The 19435-nt window shown below is 55.5% G+C and overlaps 1 protein-coding gene across 2 annotated transcripts in view; it reads left to right on the top strand.

Annotated features, from left to right (window-relative positions):
* Positions 1-16402, top strand: part of Dpysl2 (dihydropyrimidinase like 2) — a 78498-nt gene extending 62096 nt beyond the window's left edge. For both annotated transcript variants that reach the window (XM_042697839.1, XM_042697840.1), the window contains exons 8-14: positions 1462-1582; positions 9326-9482; positions 9882-10023; positions 11653-11823; positions 13538-13717; positions 14375-14540; positions 15015-16402. In XM_042697839.1, the coding sequence (XP_042553773.1) occupies positions 1462-1582; positions 9326-9482; positions 9882-10023; positions 11653-11823; positions 13538-13717; positions 14375-14540; positions 15015-15106 (1029 nt within the window). In that variant the 3' untranslated portion in view covers positions 15107-16402. The remainder of the gene's footprint in view (positions 1-1461; positions 1583-9325; positions 9483-9881; positions 10024-11652; positions 11824-13537; positions 13718-14374; positions 14541-15014) is intronic.
* The last annotated feature ends 3033 nt before the right edge of the window (positions 16403-19435 follow it).

Raw genomic sequence — 19435 nt, 5'->3', positions numbered from 1 at the left:
GCCTAGGGGGTCCCGGGTCCCTGCGAGGTCCCAAGGCCTCTAGCCAGACCTCTTCACACTGACTCCGGGGTCCTTGGAAGGACCTTGGTCTGGAAGGCCCTGGAGAAGGAGGAGGGAGGAGGGAGGTGGCAGGAGGGAGGGCCACCCTCCAGCTATCCCAGGAATGAAAAACACTGGCCGTGTAGGGAGGTTTTCCTGAGCTGTGCCTCACCCATGGCTCTCAGATGTCTCTCGGCGGAGTTGCACTGTGAATGACGCTGTCTTGGCTTCTCTCTTCGCTCACCAGTTCAGGCCACCACAGACCTCAGTCCAGACAAACTTGTGGAGTTGGGGGTGGTGGCTATGTCAGCTTAGTGATTGTGTGGGAAAATAGCCTAGCTTCAAGCACCAGCAATAAGGTGAAGTCATTTATTTGTCCAGCAAATATTCCCTCCACCCCCTCACCCCCCCCCCCCCCCACCGGGTGGCACTGGGTTTGAACTCAGGGCCTCCTAACTTGCTAGGAGCCCTGGCCCCAGCCGAGCCCAGTGCACATCCGAGCACCTGCTATGTATCAGCCCCACATTTGGGCGGGACCTGGAGGGTCACACCACAGAATCTCAGGGGACCCTAGCCCGCCAGGGAATGGATTCAAGGCCTTGAGCCCCATAATTAGGGTCTCCACTTTTTGCCCGGGCCAGCCTTGGAGCTGGATCCTCCTACCTGTGCCTCTCGCATAGCTGGGGCCACAGGCACACACCACCACACCTGGCTTACTTTTGAGGTAGGGCTCTTACAAACTTTCCCCAGGTTGGCCTCAAATAACCCACGATCCTTCTATCTCTGTCACCTGATGAGCTGGGATTAGAGGCATGAGCCACCGTGCCCGGCTGCTAGTAGCCTTTTGAGATCTGTTCTCCCACAGTAAGTTACTGCCATCCATGGCAGTTCTGCAGTTTTCCGGGGCGTCTTGAAATTCTCTTCAGAGACACCAGCTTGGAGGAGGCATGGCTGAGGAGGGCAGTTCTTGCTCTTGTGCCGAGGTTGTGCCAGCCCGTGGCAGGTGGGCCACGCTCGAGTGTTGAGAGCAGGGCCCTTGGCATGCACACATGCAGCTGTCGGCCCTCCCGCGCTCCAGCTGGCTTTGTGTTGTGGGTGTCCCCGGCTTGGTTTGGGAACGTCTCACAGCGGCGCGGCATGGCATGACGTCACCCAGGCGCTGAGGTCGGGTCTCCCGGGCGTCACCGTGGCCTCCCGCACGCGGGCAGGTGTCGCGGTCAGGCTGGGTGCACCCTGCACCACGGGCCGGACCCTCACCCACGAGTCTGGTGCCGGGGGGGTGGGGGGGAATGTGTTTCTACACCCCGTGTGATGTGGCCCCTGCTTTGAGAAGGCTCAGGAAGGGATGAGCCCGCCATTGCCCAGCAACCGAGGGTGCAGCCGGGGTTGGCTGAGCCCTCGCTGTCATCTGGTGTCCCATAGGTCGAGGCGGAAGCCGTGAACCGGTCCATCACCATCGCCAACCAGACCAACTGCCCCCTGTACGTCACCAAGGTGATGAGCAAGAGCGCGGCCGAAGTCATCGCCCAGGCCCGGAAGAAGGGTGAGTTTCGCGGGCGGTGCTGGCAGGTTGTGTGTGTGTGTGTGTGGGCATGGAGAGGGTCGGCTCCTTTTCCAGTGCTCCTGCCAAGTGGGCCACTAGCTAGCAGCTCCTTCCAGCATTAACCTAATTACAGCCCAGTGGGGCGGCAGCTCCGGTTTCCTCCCTTTGTTCCTTACTACCTTGTTTCAATCTATTTAAAGGCAAGGTGGGCAGGCCTTCCTCCACTCTCCCCCCGCCCCCCACAGGGAAAAGTTGGGGTGCCCTGCTGGGAATCATCCCTCCGCAAAGCTGCTGACCTCTCCTCCCCATCCAACCATGATCACGCCAGCTAGGCCCTGCCAATCAGCTGTGCGCTGTTCCTGACAGGCTGCTTCTGCTCTGGCGATGGCTCATTGATAAGGGTCTTGGAAACTAATTTACTGAGTGCCGCTTGCTTTCCCTCGGGGCCCCGCTGGCCTGTCCTGTGCATGATCAATGCTGGGACTCCACCTGCCACTGCTGAGTGCATTTGGTTAATCACAAGCAGGTTTGATGTCTGGGATTGGCACCTGGGACAGGAAGTACACACACTTGGCCTTTAAGCCGCCATGAAATGAACATTGGGAAGGGGCCTTTTCTTTCTTGCTCCTCATTGTCCTCTCCCTGCCCCTTGGCCTCTGTATTTCTCCCTCTCTGAGTCTCCATAGTTTCTCCTTCCTCTCCTGAGTTCGGATCGCTTTTTGTCTTTCTTTGTGCTGGGCCTGGGGGCTCAATCAGGGCCTCAGGCTTGCTAGGGATGCGTTCTACCCTCTTTGCTTTTAGTTTTTTCAGATAGGGTTTCGAGCTTTTGTCTGGTCTGGTCTCAGACCTTGATTCTCCTACCTCTGTCTCCCAAATTGCTGGGATTATAGTAGTATACTACCCTATTGGCTTTTTTCTCTTGAGTTCTAATTTCTCTTTCTCTAAGATCAAGTCTTTTTATTTCCCTCTCATTCTTTTTTCTTTTCTTTTTCTCTGTCAGTAAGGGAGCAGTTGGGCCTCCATGGCTCTTTGTTTCTCCTGCTCTGGTATGCTGTTCCCAGGGCTCAAGGAGGGTAACTCAGGTGACTCACCTGAAGCCCCAGAGCAAAGTGCTCAACGGCCATGGGATTGGCTTGTCCCGAGACACGGTGGGAATGTCCAGTGGATGCCGTCACTCTGGCCCTGGTCTTTGGAGCTCTGGTGTCTGGGGCTCTACCTGAGACTCTCTCTATGCTCCGTATTCTTGGGAGCCTGCCCTCCCCTGGCTGTTCAAGGAATTACCTTTTGGAAGCAAGAATTGACTCACCTAACTAATGGGGTCTGCTCAGAGCCTGCTTTGAATTGTTTTTTCAAGGTGACTGTGGATGGTCAGGGCGGTGGCTTGGTGAGCCAGCCCTCCGCAGTGCACTTCCAGAGCCCTCCGGGGCGAGCAGGACTTCCCACTGGTGTGGGGCCGGAGGCTGGCGGCGTGGAGCTGAGTTCTGCCCCGGTGTTGCGCCGCACTGCATTATGATCGCACTGCATTATGAACGCCTGGACGGCAGCGAGTGCCCCTCCCTCGTCCTCAGAGCGTTTGGGGGGTGGGGGGAGAGGGAATTGTTTCAGGCTGTTCTGGAACTGAGCCTTCTGTGTGTGAGCCCACTGCGCCCACACAGCCATTCCCAGGGCGCCCCCCCTCCCCCCCCCCCACACACACTGCCGCCCTTTCGTCCTTGAAAGTGTAGTGTGGGACACACCTGAGTTGTGGGGAGGAATTCTAGCACATTTGTGCGCCAGTCCACAAACACAAGACCGCCTGTCCTCCTGCAGGCGGGGAGGCGCTTTCCATCTCAGAACTTCCGGCAGCTTCCGAGAGGGAGCCCAGGCAGACGCTGCCACAGTTCCCGCTTCCGCTGAAGCTCCGAGCTACGCCTGCGGGCGTTGACTGGCCGCTGGCCGCGCTGTAGGTGCTGTGCCGCAGGTCAGCACGTTCGCGTTGGATGGCCTACGCCATCCACGGCGTGGGAGATACTTGGGGGACCTCGTTTCTGGCAAACCTGCTAGAATCTGGAGCCTGAACCCCAGCAGAGGCCAGGGTGGCCATGCAGGGATTCCCAGCTTCACAGGGAGAGAGTAGAAGGCAGTGTTAGGGCTTGTTCCCCCGATGGGCAGAATGTCTCAGTTCAGTGCTGGCTTCTTGGGGCTCAGCATCGCCAGCCAGATGCTGGTCTGTTTTCTAGTCCCTGTCGGGGGAGGGATTTGACAGTGAGTCATGGGATAATGATGATGATGATGTGTGCGAGAATGAGGTGAGGATGGACGCAGACATGTGTGGTTTCCCTGGTGACTGGATAACCCAGGGCTGGTCCAGCCCGGAGCTTGTTGACAGCTGGCCTGTGCGGCGGGGTCCTGCTGAGGGTTGTATTTCTGCCTCCCGTGGCTCCTTCAGCCCCCGGGAGGCGCGAGTGAGCGCTGCTGTAGCCTTCTGCTGCTCCATTTCTTTATCCACACCCTTTTCCTTCGGGGTATTTCAGGCCCAAGGTGCTAGGAAGAAGAAACGGCCTTGTCCCTCGGCAGCTTCTGGAGGGTGCCGAGGTGGTTCATTCTGTGCAAGAGGCACAGCCATGCCGGATGAGAGCCTGGAGAATAGGGAGAGTGGACGTGTCGGGCTGTGGGGGAGGACTGGACATTTCTTTAGGAAGGAAGTTGTTAAGTCATAACCGAGCCGGCAGTAGCGGCTCCTTCTCAGCGAGGCCCGGCAGAGCTGCTGCTGCTGCTGCTCCTGGGTGTGAGAGGAGATTTTTCCAGCGAGCGAGGATGCGACAGGCCGTGAGACAAGCATCCGCGAGGGCTGTGTTCACGCGTGAGCTTGACCAGCAGCCTGTGTGTGCTTGGAGACCTGCTGCCACCTCCTTCAGCCCACGCGGCGCCATCCCAGCCTCGTCCTGCAGATACACTAAGAAAAACACAGCCAGGAACGAATACTTGGGGCAGCTTTCATTTTTTAATTTTTGGCGGTACTCGAGGTTGAACAAAGCAGGGCCTCATGTTTGCTAGGCAGGCGCTCTCCTGTTGAGTCACAGTTCCAGCCCCCCGCCCCCCTTTGGGTCTTCCTGCCTTGGTGCTTATCTGGGCTGAGATTGCCTATATTAGGCTCTCTGGCCATGGCTAGAATAACAGGTATGTGCCGCTGTGACTGGTCAAGAAAGGAGATGAACTTTTCCACCCCACAGGCCTTGAACTACAGTCTTCCTTATCTCAGTCTCCCATGGAGCTAGGATTGCAGGAATGAGCCACACGGACCCAGCCAGCTTATTGTTCTTGAGAAAACGTAGCCATTTGTCAGTTTAATCTGTTCATTTCATGGGAGCGAAATGGCAAGGTGGAAATGGAAGATCATCCTCTGTATTACTCAGCCTGTGGGAAGCAGAGCCAGGATTCAGACTCCAAGGTGACCCCTTTCTCTGAAGGCTAGGGTGGGGTTTCATCCTGAGAACGGCTTCATTCAGGTTGTATTTTGATCATGTGGGAGTCTGGTATGGCTGCCGATGCTTTCTGTGTGTGGGACACAGGGGGAGACAGCCCTGGGTAGTGGCTGGTTGACCTCATTTGAGGGTTGGACACCCCTCTTTACCCCCTTCTCTACCCCAGCCTCAGAACTGGAAGCAGAAGATTGAAACAGTTATGTTGGCTGAGGAACAGTCCACACCAGGAGCCCAAATCGTAGAGAGGACTCCTGATGCTGGACGGGATGGTCTGGGGTCTGGGTGCTGGGGCATCGTGGAGCACATGGAGTGCTGTGGTCAGTGGCCTGTGACGACCACTTGTCATGGGGCCCAGTCCTGAGGGTTAAGATAAGACACAGCATTGTAATCTGGAGTCTAAGAGTGGCGTCTGTTTTGGCAGGTAGACTCGGTTGTGGATGTTCTAAAATCCCAGCAGAATCTGTATTAGAAAAGTAGTCAGTGGGGGCCGGGAGGATGGAGACAGACAGATTTGTTCTAGGGAATTGGCTCATACAGTTCTGAGCTGGTAGGTCCGACACCCATGGGCAAAGCCATCAGGGTAGAATCCTGGGAGAGACAGGATGGGGCCATTTACACCCGAGGCTGCGTGGAGGTAGAACCCCCTCGCTCTGGTCAGTGCCCTCATGTGAACTGCCCAGGCCCTGAGAGGTGGGGAATCCGGTTTGCAGTGTGGTTTCAGCCACTGGGGGATGAGATCCTGAATCTCATTTTCAGCCATCTGAGCTCTGAATTTGTAAGACACAATGGGGTTCCTTCAACTTGAGTCATATTGGTGGTTCTTGACCGGGGATTTTGGAGTCCTGAATTCCTTCTCTTTGCCCGCTTTACCCAACACCATTAGGCACATTAATTTCATTAACAAAAGAAAAAGGTGTTGTACCTCATCAAGTATATGTCAGAACCTTGCATCTTATTAGGATTTGGTGTGGAGCATTCAGTTGTGATGTTTCTTGTGTCCACTGGCTCTGTGGCCGAGGTGGGCTTCTTTAGTGTAGATAGCACGATTGGTGCCTTTAGAGTGTGTTAGATTAGCAAGTCAGTTCCGGCAACCTCAGATTTCATTTCTTACCAGGCCACACTGAAGGTTCCATTTCTCACCAGGCGTGATGGTCCCAGCACTGGAGGGGTGGGGAGGGGGAGTTGGGGAGGAGAGCCAGGAGGATGTGAGGGGTGAGGCCAACCTGGACTACGTGGGTAACTGACTCCGAAGTGAAGAAGGATTTTCGTTTTATTCCTTGGTACCAGAGTCTGCCAGCACAGACTTGAGGCGGTGGAGCTATGGAGGGAGGGAGAGTGGGGAGGGGCAGGGGTGCGTCCTCCCCTCCCAACGGTCTTCTCACTCTGCTTTTGTGCCTTGATGGTTCCATTGTCCCCGCTTTGGGTTTGTCCTCGCGCCTCATGCTCATGGGACATGACTTAAGTCTAGGAGCCAGGAGCTGTCAAACAGTTCTAACGCCAGCCCTGCATTTCTTCTTCATGAATGCACTGGGGCCCAGGCTGGTTTGTGAATAAGCATCACTCGCCAGTCTGCTGCATTCCGGCTTTCTTAGCCAGCCTGCCAGAGGCTGACCGGGGTCACGCCCTTCAGTTTAGACTTTCCCTGGAGAAGGAAGTCATGAAGCTCCAGAGGCCGCCAAGCGAGCGCCAGCGGTGTTCAGAGACGCGCGGAAAGGCCAATGAAGCCTGTGTTTGGAGTGTCATGATTAGGGCAGTCGTTTCCGGCGCGCAGCTCTCTGCCGTCTGTGACCCCTCTGGGCTGTGGCCGCCCCCTGTGTGGAGCTGGGGTTGGGAGAGGAGCTCATGAGGAGACCCCAGGGCGACAGGAAAAGTGGGGGACACAGCCCCAGTGTGCAGACCCACTCTGCCCACCCTTGGACTGGTGGGGCCCTGTGGTCTGCCCTTTGGGACTGAAGAACAGTGGCCAAATCAAGAGGCAGCAAGGCTCTCTGAACCTCTCGAGCAAGGAGAAAGGAGCCACAGTCACTCTCCGCCCCACCTGCCCCTACTTCCCCTCCCCCCTCCCCCTCCTCCCTCCCCCCCCATCTTGGCTTTGCCTGGGTGCAGAAGTCCTTGCTCAGCTCTGCTCACAGGAGGCAGGTTCTGGTCAGCGGTGGCCTTGGACGAACTGACCCGGTTCTGAGTTTCCCCAGGCTGAAGGCCGGGGGTCCAGCCCTTTGTCCAGATGTTCCTCGACACTCCCCCTCTCCCCCACTGTGGGCAGCAGCCCCTCCTCTGCCTCGGGGTGGGGGGGGACGCCGCTCCAAGCTTCAGCTGACCGTCAGGCCATCTTTCCTCCAACTCTCAGGAATCTCTTTAAGGTGAAGAAACCAGGAAACCTTGCAGCCCTTTCTTACTTGTACAAACTTGACCTCTCTGCCTCTGGACCTGACTGGGTCAGAAATGAAGCCCTCTCCAGACTGAGTTGGATTTCACCAGCTCTTAAAGCGGGAGGACCTGTGAGCGCGCCGGGCCCCGCGTGTCAGGAAGACCCGACGGCTCCAGGCTTTGCCATTCTGCTGCGTTTTTCCCACTTTAAGGGGAAGCCGATGCTGGTGCAGGCTTCTCTTTGTACCAGCTTCTCCCTGGGAAGATCAGGACGCATCCTGGTGCTTGCTGCCCAGGCCTCTTTCTGGCCAAGGGCCTTGTGATTTCTGGAGCCCTCCCTTCTGCTTGGGGATCGCTTCTGCTTGTCTGGTGAATGGAGTGAGCTGCCAGACCTTCATCGGGGCCTCCAGCTAGGGCTGGCTGAGTGTCCGGCCACTCCTTCGTGAAATTCCTGCGGCAGGAGGGGGCAGCTCTGAGCAGCCAGCTGTCCTCAGAGCTGGGCAGAGAGGGGCCGCCGAATATTATCAAGTGATAAGCCCTAGTGAAGACTGTGTAGAGGAAGGAAAGCGCATTCCTGCCTGAGTTGGCGTTCGCCTCGATCGCCTCGAGGGCCCTGGGTTTGGAAGCCTTGACCCGGTGGGGGAGGAGAGGAGGAGAATTTAGATGATCCCAGATCAAGTTCCAGCTCTGGCACCTTTAATGAATAAAGTATTAGGCCATTGAATCGACTTGACACGCATGTATTGAGTACCTCGTCCGTACAGGCAGATAAACTACCTTCAGGGTGTACAGTCAGAAAATTAAAAATGGGGAGATCACTGGACACGAGGACGGGTTCTCAGGCAGGTGGCCCGAGGCCTGAGTTTGGTCCGTATGTTGGGAAAGAGGCATTGGTGGCTCACACCTGTCATTCTACTTGGGAGGCTGAGATCTGAGGACTGTGGTTCAAAGCCAGCCTGGATAGACAGATGCAGGAGACTCTTTATCTCCAGTTAACCAGTAAAGGGCTGGAAGTGGAGGTGTGACTCAAGTGGTTGAGCACCGGTCTTGTGCGAGAAAGCCAAGTGAGAATAACTTAGTCCTCAAGGGGAGACAGGCTCCTCGTGTAAGAGACATCAGGGGAGGCTCATGTTTACGACGATCATTCTGGAAGTGTGCTGGAGAGATGGGAAGGCACTGGGAACACGATCATTCTGGAAGTGTGCTGGAGAGATGGGAAGGCACTGGGAACACGCACTCATGTCCTGTGGGAACAAGCCGGGCATGGTGGCGGTGACGCCTGGCTGTGGGGAGAAGGCAGTGAGCTCTGCCACTTGGCCTGGTGAGTCGTTGCCAGCTTCTGGCTCACTGAAAGGCCGGCAGAGAATGTGGCTGCGCCTCTGGAGCTGAGGTTCTTTCTGGAACAATGTATTAAGGGGCCTGGCTTCCAGAGACAGGAACCCGGATAGTGTAACTGAAACATTTCGACTCTCATTTTACCAAGTTGCCTGGGGATCTGGTGTCTCCATGGGCAGTGCCCCCAAGGTGGGGATGAGGAGAGGTGGAGGGGGTGGGAGGTGGGAGAGGGGACTGGGAGCAGAAAGGGCTTCTGGTCCCTGAGAAGGTTATGTCCCAAAAGAAGAGTGTGGACTGGTTCTTGGAAGTTGGGTGTGGTGTGCACAGCTGGGCCCCAGTGGAGTGGGAGGCGGAGGGGTGCAGGGCATTGGACCGTCACCCTGGATGAGCAGGGCTGCAGGGAGAGCCCCCTGAGCGCATGCGTGGAGTGTGGCTTCGGCCAGCCAAGCCCTTCGACTTGTGTCGTCCACGTCCTCACGTTTGGGACAGGGATGGTGAGTGCGGGCGTGCTCGCAGACAGGAGGTGAGGCCTGGGAGGGCCGGTCTGGGCCTGAGCCTCGTGTGTTCTGCCCATCAGGAACTGTGGTTTACGGCGAACCCATCACGGCCAGCTTGGGGACCGACGGCTCCCACTACTGGAGCAAGAACTGGGCCAAGGCCGCTGCCTTCGTCACCTCCCCGCCACTGAGCCCCGATCCCACCACTCCAGACTTCCTCAGCTCCCTGCTGTCCTGGTAAGTTGAGGCAGGGGACAGGTTCACAACCTGTGTTCTCAGTCTCTTCACACCACGCTGACCCAGTGGATGGTAGCAGCATGGCAGCCGGGAGCAGGCGTGTGTGTGTGTGTGTGTGTGTGTGTGTGTGTGTGTGTGTGTGTGTGTGCCGGGAGCAAGCGTGTGTGTGTGTGTGTGTGTGTGTGTGTGTGTGTGTGTGTGTGTCGGGAGCAGGCGTGTGTGTATGTGGGGGGGGGTCCTCTGAATGAGTTGAGGGGGAGGATTCCATCACCCTACATCAGGGAGTCTCTGCCAGGCAGCCAAAGGGGCTGAGGTGGGATCAGGACCCCAGCATGACTGGTGGACAGACAGAGCGTCATGTGACATCCCGGCCGAGCTTTATGTCCCGTGTCTCCACAGTGGGGACCTGCAGGTCACCGGCAGTGCCCACTGTACCTTCAACACCGCCCAGAAGGCTGTGGGAAAGGACAACTTCACGCTGATTCCCGAGGGCACGAATGGCACGGAGGAGCGGATGTCCGTCATCTGGGACAAGGCTGTGGTAAGGAGCCAGTGCCCGCCTTGTTACCCGCCTGGAGCAGACTCTGACTTTTGGGGGAGGTGGGATATGTAGGCTTTTCTATTGGAATGCTTTAAAATAGAAGCACAGGTTTTGTTTCCTAATACACTTTTGCTGTCAGTAAAAATCACCTTGTTTTAACTCTAGCACCAGTGAACACTTGGGTGCTATCCTGGGACTTGAACTCAGTGCTTGGGTGCTTTTATCCCCGACCTTTTTTGCTTAAGGCTAACTCGTTACCACCTGAGACACAGCTCCAGCTTATTGGGTAGTTGATTGGAGAGTCTCACAGATTTTCTTGGCAGGGTTGGCGCTAAATAGCAATTCTCATATCTCAACTCCCTGAGTATCCAGGATTGCAGGTGTGAACCACTGGCACCTAGCGTTGTGACTTCCATTTTTTGCTGGTGTACAAGTGTATGGTAGGCTGGTATACAAGTGTGTGGTAGGCTTGAGTGTGTAAATAACATTACATCATACATGTCTTTAAAAAATATATAATATGGAAAAGGGCCATCTTTTAAAAACCCTTGAAAAACCATCCAGTGCTACATAGTAATTACTTGCAAGGTTTTGGTGGAATGTTTCTGTTGTTCCTGATTTTACTTTTTTTTGTTTGTTTGTGCTGGTCCTGGGGCTTGAACTCAAGGCCTGGGCAGTGTCCCTGAACTGTTTGGCTTGAGGCTAGTGCTCTACCATTTGAGCCATAGTTCCACTTGGGGCTTTTTGAAGGTTATTTGGAAATAAGAGTCTCATGGACTTTCCTGCCTTGGGCAGGCTTTGAACGGTGATCCTAGGATTACAGGCAAGAGTCACCACTGCCTAGCTTGTTTCTGAATTATTTATACTCACACGAGAATCCTTGTGGGCATGTTATTTGGGCACATTCTTATTTTATCAGCAGAAGAAATTTCTTTAAGTGCCATTGCCTGTCAAAGGGTGTGTACAGATTTTTTTTTTTTTGGGGTCCGGTAGTGGTGCCTGAATTCTGGGCCTAAGCGCTGTCCCTCAGCTCTTCAGATCAAGGCTAGCGCTCTACCACTTGAGCCACAGCGCCACTTCCGGCTTTTGTCTTTTTGCTTATGTGGTGCTGAGGAATCGAACCCAGGGCCTCATGCATGCAAGGCAAGTGCTCTACTACTGAGCTACCTTCCCAGCCCATGTGCGTACAGATTTTTAAGGGTGTAAATAGGTAAGGTTGCAGTTCCTTCCGGAGAGATTAAACCACTTCATACACAGTCTTTTCCGAATGGCCATTGTGAACTAAGAATGAAATCACTGCTGGTTTGACGAGGGGAATTTTGAGTGTCTCTGTGAGAGCGAGTGTTTTTTGCTAGCATATTGGCCATTTTTTTTCCCTCTCCCTTGCAACTATTGCTCAGTCACCCTCACCCATTGGTCTTGGAGTGGGTTTGGGAATGGAAACATCTGAAATGTGATTGGTCCCTACCGTCTACCTTGGGAAGCCAGACACAGGACTGAGACTCGGGCTGGGGGTCTAGATTCGTGCCTGTGCTCTGATGAGGAGGACATCTCAGCGGTGGTGTCAGTGTGGAAGCATCACACTGCCAACTCTCCGACGTACCCTCGGTGTGTGTGTGTGTCCCTCAGGTCACTGGAAAGATGGACGAGAACCAGTTTGTGGCTGTGACCAGCACCAATGCGGCCAAAGTCTTCAACCTTTACCCCCGGAAAGGCCGTATCGCGGTGGGATCTGATGCCGACCTGGTCATCTGGGACCCCGACAGCGTGAAGACCATCTCTGCCAAGACACACAACAGTGTAAGTCTGGTCCCCGCGCAGGTAGACCCGGGAAAGCAGAGTCCCAGAGGAAATGTCCTGGCATCTCTTCTAATTTGTGATTTGCTGAGAGACAAAAACATTTTTCTTTGGTCAGAGGTCAGGAAGATTGTCCCCCTCATTCTGTGTCTGAGTGCTTCAGTAGCAACTCGGGGTCCCCACAGTGATGCCAGATATTGGTAGCTTGTAGAAGCCGGGCATCGTTCGGTCTTGAGTAGCCGGTCCTCTTGCCAGGGGCGTGGCCTCGGGGGGGCGTGGCCCCAGGTATGGCTTATGCTCCTCCCATCTTTGGGTGATTTTGGAAGGCTGGACAGCAGGCAGCTGCCGTCACTGAACTTCTGGGAACCTTCGGTCAGCTTCCATCTCTCCCTGCGAGTCTGTCAGGGTGAGGGTGGCTGTCCTGGGGAGTTCTTGCCTCTCCGTCTGGAGCCTGGGCACGTGCTACCCTGTTCCCATCTCAGCTGCCTCTGCTGAGTTTGAGAGGTTCAACAAGACTCATGGGTGTCCCGTGGCTCCATGGGTGTCCCGTGGCCCTATGGGAGTCCCGTGGCTCTATGGGAGTCCCGTGGCTCCATGGGAGTCTCGTGGCTCCATGGGAGTCCCGTGGCTCTATGGGTGTCCCGTGGCTCTATGGGAGCCTTGGGCACAAGGTTAAGGTGTGAGATCTAACGGACAAAATTGTGTATGTACAGCATGAAAAGAATGCGTGCCCCAGAGAGATCTAAGGGGCTTCAGCTGAGGTGCTCTGTAGAGTGGGACCTCTATTTGAAGGGCTTTTTTTTTCTGGTGGTACTGGTGATTGAATGCCAGACAGGTGCTCTACTACTTGAGCCACACCTCTAGACCCTTTTTTTTTTGTTGGTTGTGGAGCTTCAACTCTGGGCATGGGCGCTGTCCCTCAGCTCTTCAGATCAAGGCTAGTGCTCTACCACTTGAGCCACAGCGCCACTTCCGGTTTTCTAGTGGCTTATTGGAGATAAGAGTCTCATGGACTTTTCTTGCCCAGGCTGGCTTTGAACTGTGACCCTTCAGATCTCAGCCTCCTGAGTAGTTAGGATTACAGGCGTGAGCCACCAGCGCCGGTTTCTAGACCCTTTTTATGTCAGTTGTTTTTAAGGTAGGCCCTTGTTTTATGGGCCGGGCGTCCCCATGTTGCTGAGGATGACAGGCATGCCCCACTGTGCCTAGCCAGTGGTTGAGATGGGTTTTGTGAATGCTCATGCCCGGCTGGCCTTAAACCGTGATTTCCCCCCATCACCCTCCCACGTAGCTGGGATCGCAGCTTGAGCCCCTGGGCTTGGCTTGAGGTGGGCCCTTCGTGAAGAGGGTGCTCCAGCCACGTTCCCAAGGGAAAGCTGGAATTGGATTCGGGCTGCTGTCCCAGAGGACCCGGCCAGTGGGGATGGGCGCGTTCCCCAGGAATGCACAGCGCAGTGCCGCCATGGTGCCGGCCCTGTGCCAGGCACGAACCCTCTCACTCGGGCAGAGGTGTGGGTGTGGCCCTCTGGGCTCACGTCGTCGCTGGCCTCACATCCGAGTAGCGTTGCGGACGCTGCCCGTGCCCTGTCCCTGGACTCACGGGACGCTGCCCGTGCCCCGTCCCCTCAGTTCTTTCTCTCCGTGCTGGCGCGTTCGCCGTGGCAGCCGCAGCCGCACGCTCCTGCGGTGGTCTGAAGGCGCTGTCCTCCCCGCCCAGGCTCTGGAGTACAACATCTTCGAAGGCATGGAGTACCGCGGCTCGCCGCTGGTGGTCATCAGCCAGGGCAAGATCGTGCTGGAGGATGGCACCCTGCACGTCACCGAGGGCTCGGGCCGCTACATCCCCCGGAAGCCCTTCCCGGACTTCGTGTACAAGCGCATCAAGGCCAGGAGCCGGGTGAGTGTCACAGAGCAAGGCCAGCGCCGCAGGTATTCCTGACGCACCCTGGGGGTGAACGCCGACATAACTGTGTGTGTGCGTCGGGCGGGTGGGTGGGGGTACAGGAAAGAGGCGAACCTGATCCCGATTTCCAGACCTTAACACACTGGTGGAGGAGACCAGTGTGGCCACACTCACCCGCGGTAGAGGAAGATGGAGTCCCAGAGGACTGTGTTATGGGAGCGGGCATTTGGAGTTGGGTTTCAAAGGTTAAGTAAGAGTTTGCCAACCTAAAGATGGGAGACAGAAGAAGTGGGTAGGGGAATGCCAGGGGCGGAGGGCACAGGGTGCTGCGGGCGGGGCAGGGCCACAGCCGAGTCTGGGGACAGCGGGGCAGAGAAGAGACCGAGCTGTAAGGGATCTCAGGAAGAGTGAGATTGGAAAATCAGGAAGTGACATCACACCTCCTTCTAGAGGATTCTTCTCGGGGCTAAAGTTCCAGTGCCTTACAAGATGTGGGTTCTTACCATCATCCAGCCTGGGCCCAGAGACATGGGCTGTCCTCTACTTGTCTTGCTGTCCCTGTCCCTGAGGAGAGGCCCCATCCTGGGCATCTGGGATAGGAGGGAGCCATTCTCTGGTGGCCTGTGTCACGGGGCCCCCCATGTGTTGCAGCTGGCGGAGCTGCGAGGGGTCCCCCGTGGCCTTTACGACGGACCCGTGTGCGAGGTGTCGGTGACGCCCAAGGCCGTGACGCCCGCCTCCTCCGCCAAGACCTCGCCCGCCAAGCAGCAGGCCCCGCCCGTCCGGAACCTGCACCAGTCTGGCTTCAGCTTGTCTGGTAGGGCTGGGGGCCACGGGTGGGGGGGGGGGGTCTGGGTCACAGGCCGGGCTGGGCTCCAGCAGCTGGCACGGCTAGTCCTGTCTCCTCCCGTCTACTCGAGGGGCTGATACTGGGAAAATCCTATCTGCACATCAGCCCAGGCGGCCTCCATCTCCACCGATAGAGCTGGGGTGGGGGGGGGGGGGGTGGGGGGGGGGGGAGTGGCACGAGGAAGCCGCCATCCTAGCCACGGTGGAAAAACACGAATAGGAGGATCGTGTTCCAGGCTGGCCTGGCTATGTCAATCCACAGCCCATACCAGCCGGGCTGGAGGGCGTGGCTCCGGTGGGGGGCACTTGTCTAGCCCGTGCGAGGCTGAGAGTTCAGATCCCAGCGTGACAAGGAAGAAAAACAACTGGAACTTCATACGCGCTGTGTGGCGTGGGGTCCCCGTGGCCGGCCACTCACTGCGGCCTTTCTCCCCCTCTCCAGGTGCTCAGATCGATGACAACATCCCCCGCCGTACCACCCAGCGCATCGTGGCGCCCCCGGGTGGCCGCGCCAACATCACCAGCCTGGGCTAGAGCCGGGCCGCAGGCCGCGGGGCGGGGCGGGCAGCGGAGGACATTCCCAGACTTCCTTCTTCCTTTCAGTTCCCCCCACACCTCCCCTTTTTTTTTTTAAAAGAGCCTGTGATAGTTGCTGTGGGCAGCCAGTTCCTGGGGCTCCCGCTGGGCCCCCTCTTACTCCATCTCTTCCTTGGAGTTTCTGAATTTACTCTCCACTTCCCTCCACATCCACCACCACCACACCCAGGCCAGGCCACGCCTCCCACGCGGCCGCACCCCCCCTCCCCAGCGGCCCCGGCCGCGCGGTGCCCACAGCGCCCTCTGCCGGACACCTCCCTTGTCACGGGAAGCAGTGAATTGCCCAGAGCTGCCTTTTTGGTTTGTTTGTTTTGTAATTCTTTTTTTTTTAAAGGTTTTCTTTGTGGGGCTGGGGAGGGCTAGGGCTGGAGGAGGGTTTTTTTTTTTAAATACTAAATTGGAAAGTCTAATTCAATATTAATCCACGGGGCTTGAACTGGACATCCTAATGATGCAATTATATAACCATGGGCCGATCCAGGGGGCTTGGCAAACTCTTGTCCCTCCGGAGAGGCTCCCCATGTCTCCACCGCATCCCTGTCGTCTTCTGGGTCAGCTGCTGAGAAAGGACAGGTTTTCATCTTTGGCCTAGATTTTGCAGCCAATTAGACCTTTTGAGGGTTTTGCTTTGCCGTTCCCCCTCCCCCGCCCTCTCCTCTCTCCCTGGCTCGTCATCGTGACTGTCTTCAGATCCCCGGCTCTCTCTGCGTCTGTTCCAGCCTCACCCTCCTGCCCATAGTCCTGTGTTGTCATGATCCCTAGGTGACTGGTGCTAACTGCCTGTCTGCCGCCAGGGGGGGTGTGAGTTGGAGACTGGTCTCCAGGTGCAGACATGGCCTGGCTGCACACCCCCTGTGGGCTTAGAATGGGGCCATGCGCAGTGCAGACTGGGAACAGGTGAAGGTCCTGTGTGTTGCTGGTTGGCTAAAGATGGTGAACCCTGTGAACACGGCCCTGTAACTCACACAGACACCCTGACCACAGCTGCCCCAAGCCTCAGCCAGGGCGTGCGGTGACCCGGGCCACTTTCCCTCTGAGAAAGTATCTTAGGGAGAAAACAGCAAATACCTTCTTTTCTTGTCCCATTATTTCAAAGGTATAACATGATAGAGGGAAGTCTTTATCAACGTAGAAAAACCTTGGAAAAATTTGACCCCCATATATTTTATTGACTGATGCCTATTATCCTAGCTACTCAGGAAGCTGAGATCCAAGAAATGAGGATCAAAGCTAGTCTGGGCAGACAGATTTGGGAGACTCTTGTTTCCAATGAAACCTCCCCCCCCCAAAAAAAAAAAAAAAAGCAGAAAACAGGTGGTAACTCAAGTGGTAGAGCGCCAGCCTTGAGTGAAAAAGTCATCGTGCTCAGAGCCTGAGTTCAAGCCGTAGGCCTGTGTGTGTATGCCCAAACACACACGCGCGCGCGCGCGCACACACACACACACACACACACACAGGGTGAGCAGACGCTCACCGTGGGGCTGCCGTGAAGACAGTGGGACAAGTGGGCCCCGTGGCCCCCTGGAGGGCCGCAGGTGTGGCTTCTCGGTGTCGTGGTGACACTTTTTTTAGTAGCTGACTCCTTTTTATCCTTGCTGATCTTGAATTTCTTTCCGAAGGTGTTACAAGTCCTCGGAGGCAAAGCTAGGTTTGCAGGCATTTCTGAAACCCAATGTGTGGTTCATCAAAAACAAGTTCATTCTACCCCCTCGCTCACACTCGATCTCATACATGTTTTGCCTTTAGGGTGCTGGGGGTGGGCTGGGGAGGGGCTGGTTTGTTTATTTGCTATTTTACTGGTAAATAGCACTTTGTTTTTTGAAAAAAAATTGGTTGACTTAATATATTTGCCTTTTGTTTTGTTTTGTTTTCTCTCACCTGCACTTCGAGGAAATGTGAGCAAGTTGGAAAATCAGTTTTTGTTTCAGCTCTCAGAAATACACGCAGCTCTGCAGTATTCACTGGGCTTCCTGTTTCCTCCTGTCCCGGGTTATTTGGTCGTGTTGATCGTGTTCTTGAGAAGTGATTTCAAACCTGAAGATTTCCGCAGGCCGTGTGCGCATGTTTACCTGTTGGCTTGCTTTCTGTCTGTTCAATGAATGTCCTGTGTAAATGCTAAAATAAACCGACAGCGACTCAGAACTGAGCGAGTGCAGCGACTTGATGCTCTCAATCCGTGTAGTTAACGCTAGATGGCTTCCATCCTTGCCTGTGGTTGTGAGTCAGTGGAACACCTTTCCCGGCTAGAGCTAACCTCGTGTGCAGCCGGAAAGGTACCTTTGGTTTTTGTTTTTGTAACCACTGTCTTAATGGCAAAATAATTATGGTAAAGAACCAGTCTCGTGTTTATTATTCCCCGAGGACTCTGTGTTATATGACCGGAACGTCTAATAAAGCAAACTGTGTTCATTTCAGGGCTGTGTCTGTATTGAGGTGCCCGCCAGGCACCGGAGGCGTGTCCAGAAGGTTCTGGGCCTGCACGGCTTGCAGTGTCCTGGTCCCAGGGAGGATCTGGCCTCAGTCCAGGCTCACCCAGCTCCCGGCCTGTGGGGTGCGCAGAACCTGAGGGTCAGAAACCTCCAGAATCCATCCCCGAGAGGCCCTGGGCCTCCCTCTAGAAGGGCTGCAAACCTGTTTGCCACAGTCCTGGCTGGGACAGTGCTGGGCATGGAGGAGGGGGGTTCCCAGGCCGGGCCCTGGGCTTGTCCCGCTGGTTTACAGCCTGGAGGGGCCCCAAGGGCTGTGGGCATGAGCCACGCCCACCAGAGGCCTGTCACCCCAAGCCACGCCCATCCCAGGCCTGAGGGTGAGCCACACCCACCAGAGGCCTGTCACCACAAGCCACGCCCATCCCAGGCCTGAGGGTGTGAGGCACACCCACCAGAGGCCTGTCACCACAAGCCACACCCACCCCTGGCCTGGTGGGCAGGAGCCACGCCCACCCCAGGCTTGTGGGCTCGAGCCATGCCTACCTGGAAAGGCCTCTAGGCACAAGCCACGCCCAACCCAAGGCCTGAGGATGCGAGCCACGCCCACCCCATCTGCAGGCACAAGCCACGCCCACCCCACCTGCAGGCACAAGCCACGCCCACCCGAGGCCTGCAGGCACAAGCCACGCCCACCCGAGGCCTGCAGGCACCAGCCACACCAGCCCCAAAAGGTCTGCGGGCTGGAGCGCCGCCCGCCCCCGAGGCTGGCAGTCCGGCACGGTCCGGTCTCTGTTGCCCGGGTCTCCGTTGCCCGCGGTCACCTTTCTCAAACTGAAAGCTCAGCAAGGTCCTGCCCTTTGGGCTCCCTGGGCCCCTCAGTGCCAAATGATTTCCGTTCCTTTTCCTTTGTTTCCCCTGTACATAGTATACTATCACAAGATGGCATCTGCCATAACACATGCAAAATCCTACAATTTTGTGAATTACAACAAGGATCTGAGAAAATATATATATATATTATATAAGTGAATATGAGAATGGCGCATATATACAGACATACTGTGTATGAATGCCTCAACATGCAATTTGACAGTGTCTCACTGTATAGGGTACAATCCCTGGTCCTGCCTTGCTTTTTGAGGGCTGGTATTAATCACGCCATTACGTCCAGCCCACATGTTATTTTGTTATTTTACAAAAAAGCAAATGACTTCCTAAGTGTCCAGAAATGATAGAAATCATTGTAATTAGATAATTAAGATACTGTAAAATACATAAAATCGATGATGGAAGAGACTCAAGACTTCAGAAGAGATCCAGAAATAGGTCCCAGAGATCTTCCTCCATCTCTCCACGTAGCTGCCTACCTGCCGCTTCAGTAGGAAAGCGATGAGACTACTTAATGAGTACACTGGTTGAGTTGGAAATGCATATTCTCCACAATCACTTCTGAAAAGGCTCTTGCTCAGGAGGTGTGGGTAAAATACTAGAAAAGAAGGCTGCAGGTAGCTGTGGTCAGGAAGGAGAGCATGAGCAGATCTGAGCCTTGCAGAACTTGCAGAAGGGGCTGTGTTCTGGTTACAACACAGACGAAGGGATAGATCTGCATTCCTGTAATCAGGAAAGCTGAGAGCCTTCACACCACACACACACACAAATATCAAGGGAAATGAATGATTTCAATGCATTCTATAGACTCTGGGACAATTGTATTGACTTGGTAACAAAAATGAGTGCATATACACAAGTCTATGTAATGAGTTCCTTCTGAAGACCTCAAAGGAATACGTATAAAGTTAGGTCAATGAAAATGCTTTGAACAGGGCCAGGAGGGAGA

Source organism: Dipodomys spectabilis, unplaced genomic scaffold (genome assembly GCF_019054845.1).
Source record: "Dipodomys spectabilis isolate Male_0828 unplaced genomic scaffold, ASM1905484v1 ptg000229l, whole genome shotgun sequence".
NCBI classification, from domain to species: Eukaryota; Metazoa; Chordata; class Mammalia; order Rodentia; family Heteromyidae; genus Dipodomys; species Dipodomys spectabilis.
This window is presented reverse-complemented; position numbering and strand designations above follow the sequence as displayed.